The sequence below is a fragment of the Danio rerio genome, chromosome 7 (genome assembly GCF_052040795.2).
Source record: "Danio rerio strain M-AB ecotype USA chromosome 7, GRCz13ab, whole genome shotgun sequence".
NCBI classification, from domain to species: Eukaryota; Metazoa; Chordata; class Actinopteri; order Cypriniformes; family Danionidae; genus Danio; species Danio rerio.
This window is the reverse complement of record NC_141027.1, coordinates 39,698,478-39,713,223: the sequence shown is the minus strand read 5'-3', so window position 1 is coordinate 39,713,223 and position 14,746 is coordinate 39,698,478. Positions and strand designations below refer to the sequence as shown.

At 34.0% G+C, this 14,746-nt stretch overlaps 3 protein-coding genes and 1 long non-coding RNA gene across 7 annotated transcripts in view; 1 reads left to right on the top strand and 3 right to left on the bottom strand.

Annotated features, from left to right (window-relative positions):
• LOC147836070 (uncharacterized) overlaps window positions 1–5,524 on the bottom strand; it is an 8,185-nt gene extending 2,661 nt beyond the window's left edge. For all 3 annotated transcript variants that reach the window (XM_087261616.1, XM_087261617.1, XM_087261615.1), the window contains exons 1-2: window positions 4,673–5,524; window positions 1,701–1,832 (exon numbers count right to left, since the gene is read on the bottom strand). In XM_087261616.1, the coding sequence (XP_087117742.1) occupies window positions 4,707–5,183 (477 nt within the window). In that variant the 5' untranslated portion in view covers window positions 5,184–5,524 and the 3' untranslated portion in view covers window positions 1,701–1,832; window positions 4,673–4,706. The remainder of the gene's footprint in view (window positions 1–1,700; window positions 1,833–4,672) is intronic.
• The window catches only part of esyt2b (extended synaptotagmin-like protein 2b), an 846,120-nt gene that overhangs the window by 830,495 nt on the left and 879 nt on the right, over window positions 1–14,746 (bottom strand). The window lies entirely within an intron of this gene.
• Window positions 5,146–10,427, top strand: LOC141375424 (uncharacterized). Its single transcript, XR_015496032.1, has 3 exons — window positions 5,146–6,137; window positions 6,894–7,014; window positions 10,108–10,427. It is a non-coding gene; the product is annotated as an uncharacterized LOC141375424 (long non-coding RNA).
• On the bottom strand, window positions 8,862–14,746 carry LOC147836069 (uncharacterized). Its single transcript, XM_087261618.1, has 4 exons — window positions 13,125–14,746; window positions 10,136–10,267; window positions 9,492–9,604; window positions 8,862–9,298 (listed from the first exon to the last, which is right to left on the bottom strand). The coding sequence occupies exon 1, from the start codon at window positions 13,633–13,635 to the stop codon at window positions 13,159–13,161; it is 477 nt and encodes a 158-aa protein (XP_087117744.1). The 5' UTR covers window positions 13,636–14,746; the 3' UTR covers window positions 8,862–9,298; window positions 9,492–9,604; window positions 10,136–10,267; window positions 13,125–13,158.

The window sequence follows — 14,746 nt, the reverse complement described above, 5'->3', positions numbered from 1 at the left end:
TTCACACATTTCATGTCTGAAGCCTGTAACTGCAAGAGATACAAGTAAATTGTCCTCTTTTTGTTTAAAATGACCTCTTTGACATTACAATTTCAAATGTGGATGAAAAAATGTTCCTCTGGCTTATACGTTATAACAGATTTAGCGTACACTCACTGGCCACTTTATTAGGTAAACCTGTCCAACTGCTCATAAATGCACATTTCTAATCAGCCAATCAAATTTCAGCAACTCAATGCATTTAGGCATGTAGACATGGTAAAGATGATCTGCTGCAGTCCTATCCGAACATCAGAATGGGGAAGAAAGGTGATTTAGGTGACTTTAAACGTGGGAAAGTTGTGCCAGACGGGCTGGTCTGAGTATTTCTGAAACTGCTGATCTACTGGGATTTACACACACAACCATGTCTAGGGTTTACAAAGTGGTCAGAAAAACAGAAATATCCAGAGAGCAGCAGTTCTGTCGGCGCAAATGCTTTGTTAATGCCAAAGGTCAGAGGAGAATGGCAAGACCAGTACAAGCTGATAGAAAGGCAACAGTAACTCAAATAACCAGTTGTTACAACCGAGGTCTGCAGAAGAGCATCTCTGAACACACAACACATCTAATCTTGAATCGGATGGGCTACAGCAGCAGAAGACCACAGCTAAGAACAGAAAACTGAGGCTACAATTTGCACAGGCTCACCAAAGTTGGACAATAGAAGATTGAAAAAAAATGTTGCCTGGTCTGATGAGTCTCATTTTCTGCTGCGACATTTGGTTGGAAGGGTTAGAATTTGGTGTCAACAAGATGAAAGCATCCATCCTGCCATGTATCAATGGTTCAGGCTGGTGGTGGTGGTGTAATGGTGTGGGGGGGTATTTTCTTAGCACACTTTGAGCCCATTATTACCAATTGACCATCGTGTCAATGGCACAGCCTACCTGAGTATTGTTGCTGACCATGTCCATCCCTTTATGATCACAGTGTTTCCATCTTCTACCAACTTCCAGCAGGATAAGGCAGCATGTCATTAAGCCCAAATCATTTCAGACTGGTTTTATGAACGTGACAATGAGTTCACTGTACTCAAATGGCCTCCACAGTCACCAGATCTCAATCCAATAGAGCACATTTGAGATGTGGTGGAACGGGGGATTCGCATCATGGATGTGCAGCTGACAAGTCTACAGCAACTGCTTTCGTGATGCTGTCGTGTGTATAGACCAAATTCTCTAAGGGATAAATCCTCTATCTTGTCAAATCTATACCATGAAGAATTAAGACAGTTTTGAAGGCAAAAACGCATCCAACCTGGTACTAATAAGATGTACGGTGAGTTTATGTAACAATTTATAAGCGCATAACTTTGCCATGATGACTGACAGCACATAATAATTTAATACATGATACTAGTATTCAGCTAAGTGCCAATTAAAGGCTTTATTTTTATTGAAAAAAAAAACAATATTGCTTAAGAAAACTAATAATATTGATCTTCAGTGTTTTTTAACCCAGAAAAAAAAGAGAAATACTGTGAAAAATTCCTTCTTCTAATAAACATCATTTGAAAAAGAAAAGAAATTTATGGAGGGCTAATAATTTTGACTTCATATTTCAATTAATGCCATGTAGTGTGTGAAACAGGCTCAATCCAAGGTAACCAAAAGCTTTCGTTTGTCAACAGCACAGAGTGACAGTGAAGGAGGACCCACCTGGTGCTGCATCAGTGTTGAGTCGACTGCAGGTGAGCAGAGATCCAGTATCTGGACTGCAAGTGCTCTAGAAGCGCAGCAGCAGGGCTTCCCAAAGTACTGCTCTTCACTTCCTGTCTGAGGAACTTCTTCCTGCGCACAAGAGCATTCATGTTACTGTACTGATGAATGCCTCAAGAATAAACATGCAGCAGGAAGATGACTTTGGGCATCTACATCTGGAGAAATTCATTGTGAAAGTTTTTATTTCATTAGAGAGGAGTCTGGTGTGTATTAAATCTATTCTAATCCATTTCCAGTTCTAGTTGTTTTTAACACAACAGTAAATCTGACTGCTTGACCCTGAAAACTGCATTTATAATATGTATTGCAATAATTATAAAACACCAAATGTCATTCACTATAAACAAACTAGGTCAAATTTAAAGTCCCCCTCCTGTGCACAACAAATGAACTGTCCAACTGTTGCTTTCCAAACATATATATAAATGAATAAATAAATAAATAAATAAATAAATATATATATATATATATATATATATATATATATATATATATATATATATATATATATATATATATATATATATATATATATATTAGAAATGGGTGTAATTCAATGAACTTTACACATTTGATTAAATAAAGTGAAGTAAGAGTCTTCACTGCTCATCATTGCTGATCTGTACTGTACGCACCAGCTACTGGGAGAGAATGATTCAGCATTTTTATTGTGCAAAGTGTTTTCTATAGGGGTGATTAATGCAGCAAAAATTCATGAAGTCAAGAAATGTTTTACTTATGTATTTATTAGTAGTAATAATAAATTACTAATGCTAGCTAATGGCCACTGTGTGGATCACTGTTACTGCAATAGTTGCCAATAATTGAATTGCCAATCAGTTTATCACAGCCTGTTATAAAGCAAATAAACACCTATTGTAGTTTATGTTTTCATCTTGCCATTGTGTTGTTTTTTCTAGCTTGATAAAGAGAAAACAAATTTAGTGCCAGAATCATTTTTAAAATGCTTATATTTATATATTTATAGCTGAATAGCAATGTCACTTTTCTATTGGCCTCAAAGTAAATGATTTCAGATTCTTTGCACGTTTTTGCAATAAATTTATTTAGAAATGAGGATTGGATAGTAAAAATTGTCACTCGTTAAATCAGTTACTATCAGAGATCATAAATATAAGAAACTAGTTATTATACAATGAGTTTAAGAGTAGGCACTAAGGCCCAACCCTATTTCACTAAGGTCCACTTATTTTAAAATGTCTGGCCTCGCACCTCACTAATAGTAGTAGTAGTAATATAGTATTAGTAATCTCTAGGTCAATAATAATTCTTTAATTAAACTCTGAACTCAGTTTAATCTTATGCTCATGGTTACTCAGAGATTATAGAAATTCATGTCGTAAATTAGGTCAAATTTACTTTTTTATTTATTCAAAACTTACTGAGAATTGCATTAAATTTGACCTTAATAACCACAAAAGATATACTTTATACTTTGTGAATGAATCCGTGTTTTAAATAGTCCAGAGAGCGCTTTACTTCTTTGTTGAATGATTCAGTTGTTTGACCAAATCATCTCACTCATTAGACACTACTACCACCTACTGAAAGATTTAGATTCTTATTTTGAGGATTATTTCATTTTTAAAAAATTATATATTTTTTCATATTAAAATGCAATAAAGTACAATAAACATTATTATTTGAAAAAAAGGGATAATTCACATGCACAAAATAATTTTGCCATCATTTTCACACTTTTGTGCCATTTAAATTTGTATCAGTTTCTTGATATTGTAGACTATTTTCAGTAAATGTTTAATTGATTACTTCTTATCACATTTATCTCAATAATGACTTGAAATCTTCTTTCGGTGGTAATTTCTGAGTCAATTTTGTAACATTAAACACAGAATTTCACAATAACTTGTATTCATTCATTTCAGGATAACCAATAATATTTTTAAGTGGTCCCTTATCTTTATTTTACCCCAGGGCCTTAAGTATTACATGTTTGCTGAAATAATCAATTGATTTTATTTATGTGTTTTGATAAAAAAGAAGATCCACCCATTTCAAAGCACTGAAAAGTGTTTTTTCCAAAAACTTTTAATTTAATTTTTTTTTTTGGTTGGGGGTTATGGGGGGGCTACACTTTTCAGTGTGTGTATATATATATATATATATATATATATATATATATATATATATATATATATATATATATATATATATATATATATAAAATGTAATATTGTCATTTTATTTTTTATTTATTGTATATATATATAATTTATATTATATAATATGAATATATATATATATATATATATATATATATATATATATATATATATATATATATATATATATATATATATGTGTGTGTGTGTGTGTGTGTGTGTGCGTGTATAAATTGTAATTTTATTTTACATATATATATATATATATATATATATATATATATATATATATATATTTTTTTTTTTTTTTTTTTTTTTTTTTTTTTTTTAATAAGCATCAGGCTTATTTTCTTCTGGTGTTCAGAATCAGGTGGTTTGTCTTGGTCGGGCATCTCAGCTGAGACCTGTCCACTATGGGTGACCCTACCGGTAGCTGTGAAGTACCAGTGGCGTAGCTCTCAGCTTCACTGATGCACACAAGCCCTCACAGCACGTCAAGCTGCAAACCGTGTGAGGGACCCTAACCTACCCTAACCCAACAACTAACACTGACAACCCTAACAACAACCACTATTGTGCCAAAACCACTCAGAGAAGACCAGCAACACGCAAGAAACCGCCTAAACGCATGTCAACCTACATAGCCACAGCACCGACAATCACCAAAACATCCAGCAATGTGATAAAAGGTTGAATGAAAAGTGAAATTTGATGTATTGCAAACTTATTCTGTAACTATATACAATATATACAGTATGTACATACGTGCCCATGATCCTCCATCTGGCACTAGGATGGCTCAGTGCCTGGGCTTCTTCCTCGGGGGCTCCTTGGGCAGCGGCTCCTTGCTGATGTTCACCACGATGTGAGGTGGGACACTGGACCTGGATCTGACCTCTGTGATGACCACACGCCCGTCAGGCAGCTCGGTCTCCAGCAGTGCAGGCCGGTCCAGCTTCTCCCACAGCCGCTGCTTTACCTCCAGTCCGTGCTGAAGAGTGTACCGACCTGCACGCTTCCTCACGGGGGAGTCCATCACACTGTGGTAGACGGTCTGAAATTCCTGCACACTCCTACCGTGGATGGAGAGGGGCTCCTCCTGTGGACACTCACCCACTGGGGAGACGGAAGCTGCAGGACGGAGGGCAGGAAGGACAGCCGCGTTCCGCAGGTGTCGCTGCTCCACGGAGGTGTCCGACATGGTGCGCTCCAGCAAGAAGTCCCTGAGGTGTCCAGGGAGAGTCCTGGTCCTTCTTGATCGTCGCAGAGTCATCATGAACAACTTCTCAAATTGATGTAAGTCAGTCGACAGGAGATTAGTTCAGAGTTTAGTAGCGCTGATCAGGGTTGATGACTTTGTAAACCAACTCAGGTTGCCGCGGTGACAGAATGACGAGGGTCATTTAAATGTAAACAATTGATTTAAGCGTTCAGTCAATTAGAGCAGCACAAGCTGTATGTTTGTACAGTCTTTGTTATTAAATACAGAAAATGCTTTAATAATTGTTAGGCATATTAATAGAGGGCCCATAAACCTAAATAAATAAATATTTTCCCCGTTTTTCCTATTTAGGATAGTTTTACTTTTGAACTTGAAAATCGTCACACGTTTCAGTTCACGTCAGAAAAAAAAACATTAATAATATTAAACCAATAAAGTAAAATCTTAGCAATGCCACATGACATCTCCTTTAGCCAATAAAACTTTAAGATATTTGCCATTTGCTTTACATAATTGGAAAACAGGAACTAAATGAGACATCAGCAGACATTATGCTCTCAAAGCACGATGGTATGGAGGACAAAACCTGCAAAAACAACAAATAAATACGCAAATATAAAAATAAATGAGTAAATAAATCCATAAATGCCTGCATAAATAAAATAATAAATAATAAATGAGTAAATAAATAAAAATCCTCATATTCCTGCATTAATAAATAATTAAGTAGTGCGGGCAGGTAAATAATAATTGATAATAGGTTGTTAAATACATTTTATAAGATTTTAAAATTATTTGACGGACTCATAATCAAACGTGACGTTTTTTTTTCCGTGCACGCGCATAGCTATGTGCGCGCGGCGCGCCCCTGTCCACTTATCTGCGGCTGATAGCAGCATATGAATATAATTGATGTAAGTTGCAGCTCTATGCCCAGGAAAAGACAACAGTGGTCTGGAGCCGAGAAGAGGAAGAAAGTACAAGATGAATCGTGTGCATCACTTTCAGGTAATAACAAGTGAATTAGTGAGGCTAGCTAACGTTTAAACTTTGCCACAACTGCATTGTGCTTTAGACGGGACATGCTCCATGACTTTTCACGTTTGCCCCTCTTCCCCATGTTGCTGATAATTACACAAACTCAATTATTGTTATTAACTCGTGCATTACTTTACAATTCTGTTTGCACACCAGCTACATACACAATTATTCCACTGTATCTTTTATTTATCATAGTTATTGTGTTATATAATTATATATTATATATCATTCTTTGCAAACTGCAGTTATCATTACTTATTGTTTTGTCTGTTTCTACATTTCTTATTGCTGCTGTTGTTGCTTGTATCGCTGCAATGACAATAAAGTCTCTTTAGTCTTTTTGTGCAATACAGTATAAAATAACAAAACTGACGAATATTCTGTCATTTCTAAAAGATCAATAATATAAATGAGTCAAATTACTGTAAGCCACATGCCAGAAACCATTTTTATTGCAATAATAATCAATAATAATAATAAATTTTTTCCGAATGTTAAAGTTTTTGTTCAAAAATACACTAATTAATTCTTAAAAACACACTTGTCTTTGATTTATACTGAAAGAAAGGGTCAGCTTTTGTCACCATAGATTACAGTGCAGATTAAATCCACATTTTGATTGTAGTTTGTAAACATTATGAAGTGCTTGACCTGCCTATTGTTTTAATAGTATGTCATGAGTTTTTCTTTAAATGACTAATTTCTTCTGTATTGTACATGGAGGTCAATGCCAAAATTTGTTACAAAAGAAGATGAGGCGGCCTGATCCAGCACTGCTCCAGAGACACCAGCAGCTGCACAGGTACAGACAGAATGCAGCACTGAGGACCGTCAATCTCTACAGGTACAGAGAGGGCTTTATTCCTTACCTTTTGTACATGTTTGAAATTAGGAATGTGTTTTGTTTGTGTGATTTTGTTCCTCTGTGGGGGCACCACAGTAAAATTTTGCATAGGGCACCCTTCTGGCCAGCAGCAGCCCTGCTCATTAGCATGTTGACTTGAGGAAAAGTAAATCCGGAACTATGTTCAAGAAATAAATAAACATTTGAAGAGGGAAATAAACTTTTACTTTCCCCCGCAACATTTGTGTAAATTTATATACATTTTATATACATTTATTTATTTATTAATTTATTTGCATATTTATTTATTTATTTATTAATTTATTTTATATACATTTATTTATTTATATATTTTATATACATTTATTTATTCATTTTATATATATATATATATATATATATATATATATATATATATATATATATATATATATATATATATATACATATATATGCATATTTATTTATATTTATTTATTTATTTATATATATTTTATATACATTTATTTATTTGCTGATAACAATGAATATACTTTATTTATAACAATCCCAACTAAATACAGTAGTGGCGGAAAAAATAAGAGACCAATGAGTCTGTTTGTCTGGATTTAAGTAAAATGTTAATAAGCATGTTATTCTATAAAGGTCTGATAACATTTTTTTCTAAATTTTAAATAAAAAATAATGTCTTTTTTTTAGAGTATTTTTAAGAAAATGGCAACTGTCATAAACAATAATGCTGACTGAAAATCAAGGTCGGTAAATTAACATCTTGACACCTCTAAAGACAGGACCATGTCTAAAAACTTGATACTATCTTGTTATTTCAAGCAAAAGTCATAAATAAATAAATGAACAAAATAATATATATATAGCCCACCTTTGATTTTTTTTCTCTTTTAAATATTTGCCAAATGATGTTTAACAGAGCAAGGAAATTTCCACAGTATGTCTGATAATATTTTTTCTTTTGGTGAAAGTCTTATTTGTTTTATTTTGGCTAGAATAAAAGCAGTTTTTAAATGTTTATAAACCATTTTAAGGTCAAAATTATTAGCCCCTTTAAGCAATTTAACCAGCCCCTTTTAACAAACCATCTTTATACAATGACTTGCATAATTACCCTAACCTGCCTAGTTAGCCTAATTAACCTAGTTAAGCCTTTAAATGTCATTTTAAGCTGTACAGAAGTGTCTTGAAAAATATCCAGAAATATATTCTTTATTGTCATCATGGCAAAGATAAAATAAATAAGTTATTAGTAATTAATTATTAAAACTATTATGTTTAGAAATGTGTTGAAAAAAATTAACAGGGGGGCTAATACTTCTGACTTCAATTGTATATAATTTTTTAAAATGTTAACAGTACTTTACAAAATAAATGATAAAATAGTGACTAACAAAGAAATTTACAACATCTAAAATAATTAAAATATCTTTGATTTTAACACAATAATTTTTTATAGGGAAAAAAAAACACTATCTATTAAGCTAACTCTTATTAAGTTTCTTCTTCATTTAAGTCTCTTCTGCTCACCAAACCTGCATTTACTCCAAAGCACAGCAAAAACAGTCCTATTATTATTATTATTAATATTATTATTGTTATTATTACTATTACTATTATTATTATTGTTATTATTATTTTATTATTACTATTATTATTATTATTATTATTGTTATTGTTATTACTATTATTACTATTATCAATTTTTTTACCATTTGAGTACTTTTTTATTTGATGTTAAACACATTCAAATAGCAGAATTTATCTGAGATAAAAAGCTTTTGTAACATCATATTACAATGTTGAATAACTTAAAGTGAGTTTTTTGTCAAAGAACATTGTGAAATTAAAAGTTTTATTTAACAAGTACACTAGAAATTGAACAAAAGTGAGGATAAAGTCATTTATATTGTCTTAAATTTTAATTCCGACAAATCCAGTTCTTCTAAATATTCTAGTCATCAAAGAAGGCTGAATAAACTCCTCCCTGTAAGTCTGTCCGCTTTGCCCAGCAGGATGTAGATGGACTGAAGTCCCACCTGAAAGAAGCAGAGGAACAGGATGCTGAAATACTTAGAAATGGAAATGAATATGGTATCAGCAAGCTATCAGAAAATGAACCGCTGTGATCATTGTAATGTATTTTGTCTCTGCTGTGTAGTCTGTTGTCCAGCGGAGGGTTCCAGAAAGTGTGGGATGGCTTTTGAAGGTCGTTTCAGGATGGCCAGCCATTCTGGATCAAGCTTAAGCTTCACGTAGGAGCTTCCTCCACAATCTGCAATGACAAAACAACTGAATCTACTTCTGGATCTCACTTCATACTAAAACATGCTGGATGACAGAAACAGCAGGATCATTACTTGAAGGAACACATTCGTCATGTTAGAGAAACTTGCTTATCTTCAGGGCAGCATTATTCATTATTCTTAGCCTGAAGGGACAAACAGCTTGTTGACACCTCAGCCTACCTGAATATTGTTGCTGACCATGACCATCCTTTTATGACCACAGTGTACCCATCTTCTGATGCCAACTTTCAGCAGGATAACATGCCATGTCATGAAGTGCGAATCATCTAAGACTGGAAATATGTCAGAACATGACAATGAGTTCACTGTACTCAAATGGCCTCCAGAGTCACCAGATCTCAATCCAATAGAGCACGTTTGAGATGTGGTGGAACGGGAGATTCGCATCATGGATGTGCAGCCGACAAATCTGCAGCAACTGCTTTCGTGATGCTATCATGTCAATATGGACCAAAATTTCTGATTAAAGTGCCAATTAAAGGCTTTACTAGGTTAATTAGGTTAACTGGGCAAGTTAGGGTAATTAGACAATCGAAAACAATATTGCTTTAGAAAACTAATAATATTGATCCAAAGGTTTTTGTTTTTTGTTTTTTACCTAGAAAAAAAAAACAAGGAAATACTGTGAAAAATTCCTTCTTCTAATAAACATCATTTGAAAAAGAAAAGAAATTTATGGAGGGCTAATAATTTTGACTTCATATTTCAATTAATGCCATGTAGTGTGTGAAACAGGCTCAATCCAAGGTAACCAAAAGCTTTCGTTTGTCAACAGCACAGAGTGACAGTGAAGGAGGACCCACCTGGTGCTGCATCAGTGTTGAGTCGACTGCAGGTGAGCAGAGATCCAGTATCTGGACTGCAAGTGCTCTAGAAGCGCAGCAGCAGGGCTTCCCAAAGTACTGCTCTTCACTTCCTGTCTGAGGAACTTCTTCCTGCGCACAAGAGCATTCATGTTACTGTACTGATGAATGCCTCAAGAATAAACATGCAGCAGGAAGATGACTTTGGGCATCTACATCTGGAGAAATTCATTGAGAAAGTTTTTATTTCATTAGAGAGGAGTCTGGTGTGTATTAAATCTATTCTAATCCATTTCCAGTTCTAGTTGTTTTTAACACAACAGTAAATCTGACTGCTTGACCCTGAAAACTGCATTTATAATATGTATTGCAATAATTATAAAACACCAAATGTCATTCACTATAAACAAACTAGGTCAAATTTAAAGTCCCCCTCCTGTGCACAACAAATGAACTGTCCAACTGTTGCTTTCCAAACATATATATAAATGAATAAATAAATAAATAAATAAATATATATATATATATATATATATATATATATATATATATATATATATATATATATATATATATATATATATATATATATATTAGAAATGGGTGTAATTCAATGAACTTTACACATTTGATTAAATAAAGTGAAGTAAGAGTCTTCACTGCTCATCATTGCTGATCTGTACTGTACGCACCAGCTACTGGGAGAGAATGATTCAGCATTTTTATTGTGCAAAGTGTTTTCTATAGGGGTGATTAATGCAGCAAAAATTCATGAAGTCAAGAAATGTTTTACTTATGTATTTATTAGTAGTAATAATAAATTACTAATGCTAGCTAATGGCCACTGTGTGGATCACTGTTACTGCAATAGTTGCCAATAATTGAATTGCCAATCAGTTTATCACAGCCTGTTATAAAGCAAATAAACACCTATTGTAGTTTATGTTTTCATCTTGCCATTGTGTTGTTTTTTCTAGCTTGATAAAGAGAAAACAAATTTAGTGCCAGAATCATTTTAAAAATGCTTATATTTATATATTTATAGCTGAATAGCAATGTCACTTTTCTATTGGCCTCAAAGTAAATGATTTCAGATTCTTTGCACGTTTTTGCAATAAATTTATTTAGAAATGAGGATTGGATAGTAAAAATTGTCACTCGTTAAATCAGTTACTATCAGAGATCATAAATATAAGAAACTAGTTATTATACAATGAGTTTAAGAGTAGGCACTAAGGCCCAACCCTATTTCACTAAGGTCCACTTATTTTAAAATGTCTGGCCTCGCACCTCACTAATAGTAGTAGTAGTAATATAGTATTAGTAATCTCTAGGTCAATAATAATTCTTTAATTAAACTCTGAACTCAGTTTAATCTTATGCTCATGGTTACTCAGAGATTATAGAAATTCATGTCGTAAATTAGGTCAAATTTACTTTTTTATTTATTCAAAACTTACTGAGAATTGCATTAAATTTGACCTTAATAACCACAAAAGATATACTTTATACTTTGTGAATGAATCCGTGTTTTAAATAGTCCAGAGAGCGCTTTACTTCTTTGTTGAATGATTCAGTTGTTTGACCAAATCATCTCACTCATTAGACACTACTACCACCTACTGAAAGATTTAGATTCTTATTTTGAGGATTATTTCATTTTTAAAAAATTATATATTTTTTCATATTAAAATGCAATAAAGTACAATAAACATTATTATTTGAAAAAAAGGGATAATTCACATGCACAAAATAATTTTGCCATCATTTTCACACTTTTGTGCCATTTAAATCTGTATCAGTTTCTTGATATTGTAGACTATTTTCAGTAAATGTTTAATTGATTACTTCTTATCACATTTATCTCAATAATGACTTGAAATCTTCTTTCGGTGGTAATTTCTGAGTCAATTTTATAACATTAAACACAGAATTTCACAATAACTTGTATTCATTCATTTCAGCATAACCAATAATATTTTTAAGTGGTACCTTATCTTTATTTTACCCCAGGGCCTTAAGTATTACATGTTTGCTGAAATAATCAATTGATTTTATTTATGTGTTTTGATAAAAAAGAAGATCCACCCATTTCAAAGCACTGAAAAGTGTTTTTTCCAAAAACTTTTAATTTAATTTTTTTTTTTGGTTGGGGGTTATGGGGGGGCTACACTTTTCAGTGTGTGTATATATATATATATATATATATATATATATATATATATATATATATATATATATATATAATGTAATATTGTCATTTTATTTTTTATTTATTGTATATATATATAATTTATATTATATAATATGAATAATTTATATATATATATATATATATATATATATATATATATATATATATATATATATATATATATATATATATATATATATATGTGTGTGTGTGTGTGTGTGTGTGTGTGTGTGTGTGTGTGTGCGTGTATAAATTGTAATTTTATTTTACATATATATATATATATATATATATATATATATATATATATATATATATATATATATATATATATAATTTTTTTTTTTTTTTTTTTTTTAAATAAGCATCAGGCTTATTTTCTTCTGGTGTTCAGAATCAGGTGGTTTGTCTTGGTCGGGCATCTCAGCTGAGACCTGTCCACTATGGGTGACCCTACCGGTAGCTGTGAAGTACCAGTGGCGTAGCTCTCAGCTTCACTGATGCACACAAGCCCTCACAGCACGTCAAGCTGCAAACCGTGTGAGGGACCCTAACCTACCCTAACCCAACAACTAACACTGACAACCCTAACAACAACCACTATTGTGCCAAAACCACTCAGAGAAGACCAGCAACACGCAAGAAACCGCCTAAACGCATGTCAACCTACATAGCCACAGCACCGACAATCACCAAAACATCCAGCAATGTGATAAAAGGTTGAATGAAAAGTGAAATTTGATGTATTGCAAACTTATTCTGTAACTATATACAATATATACAGTATGTACATACGTGCCCATGATCCTCCATCTGGCACTAGGATGGCTCAGTGCCTGGGCTTCTTCCTCGGGGGCTCCTTGGGCAGCGGCTCCTTGCTGATGTCCACCACGATGTGAGGTGGGACACTGGACCTGGATCTGACCTCTGTGATGACCACACGCCCGTCAGGCAGCTCGGTCTCCAGCAGTGCAGGCCGGTCCAGCTTCTCCCACAGCCGCTGCTTTACCTCCAGTCCGTGCTGAAGAGTGTACCGACCTGCACGCTTCCTCACGGGGGAGTCCATCACACTGTGGTAGACGGTCTGAAATTCCTGCACACTCCTACCGTGGATGGAGAGGGGCTCCTCCTGTGGACACTCACCCACTGGGGAGACGGAAGCTGCAGGACGGAGGGCAGGAAGGACAGCCGCGTTCCGCAGGTGTCGCTGCTCCACGGAGGTGTCCGACATGGTGCGCTCCAGCAAGAAGTCCCTGAGGTGTCCAGGGAGAGTCCTGGTCCTTCTTGATCGTCGCAGAGTCATCATGAACAACTTCTCAAATTGATGTAAGTCAGTCGACAGGAGATTAGTTCAGAGTTTAGTAGCGCTGATCAGGGTTGATGACTTTGTAAACCAACTCAGGTTGCCGCGGTGACAGAATGACGAGGGTCATTTAAATGTAAACAATTGATTTAAGCGTTCAGTCAATTAGAGCAGCACGAGCTGTATGTTTGTACAGTCTTTGTTATTAAATACAGAAAATTCTTTAATAATTGTTAGGCATATTAATAGAGGGCCCATAAACCTAAATAAATAAATATTTTCCCCGTTTTTCCTATTTAGGATAGTTTTACTTTTGAACTTGAAAATCGTCACACGTTTCAGTTCACGTCAGAAAAAAAAAACATTAATAATATTAAACCAATAAAGTAAAATCTTAGCAATGCCACATGACATCTCCTTTAGCCAATAAAACTTTAAGATATTTGCCATTTGCTTTACATAATTGGAAAACAGGAACTAAATGAGACATCAGCAGACATTATGCTCTCAAAGCACGATGGTATGGAGGACAAAACCTGCAAAAACAACAAATAAATACGCAAATATAAAAATAAATGAGTAAATAAATCCATAAATGCCTGCATAAATAAAATAATAAATAATAAATGAGTAAATAAATAAAAATCCTCATATTCCTGCATTAATAAATAATTAAAGAGCCCATATTATACATGAAATAGGGTCATATCTTGGTTGTAAGGGTCTCCAACAACAGTCTAATATGCATGCAAGGTCAAAAAACACTTTCATGGTCTTATAATCTGCATTTATTTTTAGCTAATTATTCCAGCGACTCCTGTATGAATCGTCCAGTGATTCATTTGTTCCCAAACCCCTCCTTAGCGCGGAGCTAATCTGCGCTGATTGGACCGATGACAGTCTGTCGCGATTGGTCGACTGCCTTCGGTCAGAGAGGGAAATGGCCAATAGCTAATCAGCAATTTAAAAAGTAATCACAGTTCATACACGCTCGATAGTGTAGACGTGGATTTTAGCTGCCACACTATGGCGAGTGGATAGTGCCACGGATAACCGAACGAAGGAGACAGTCGTGTACTCGCCATACCACACACACACAAAAACACACACACAC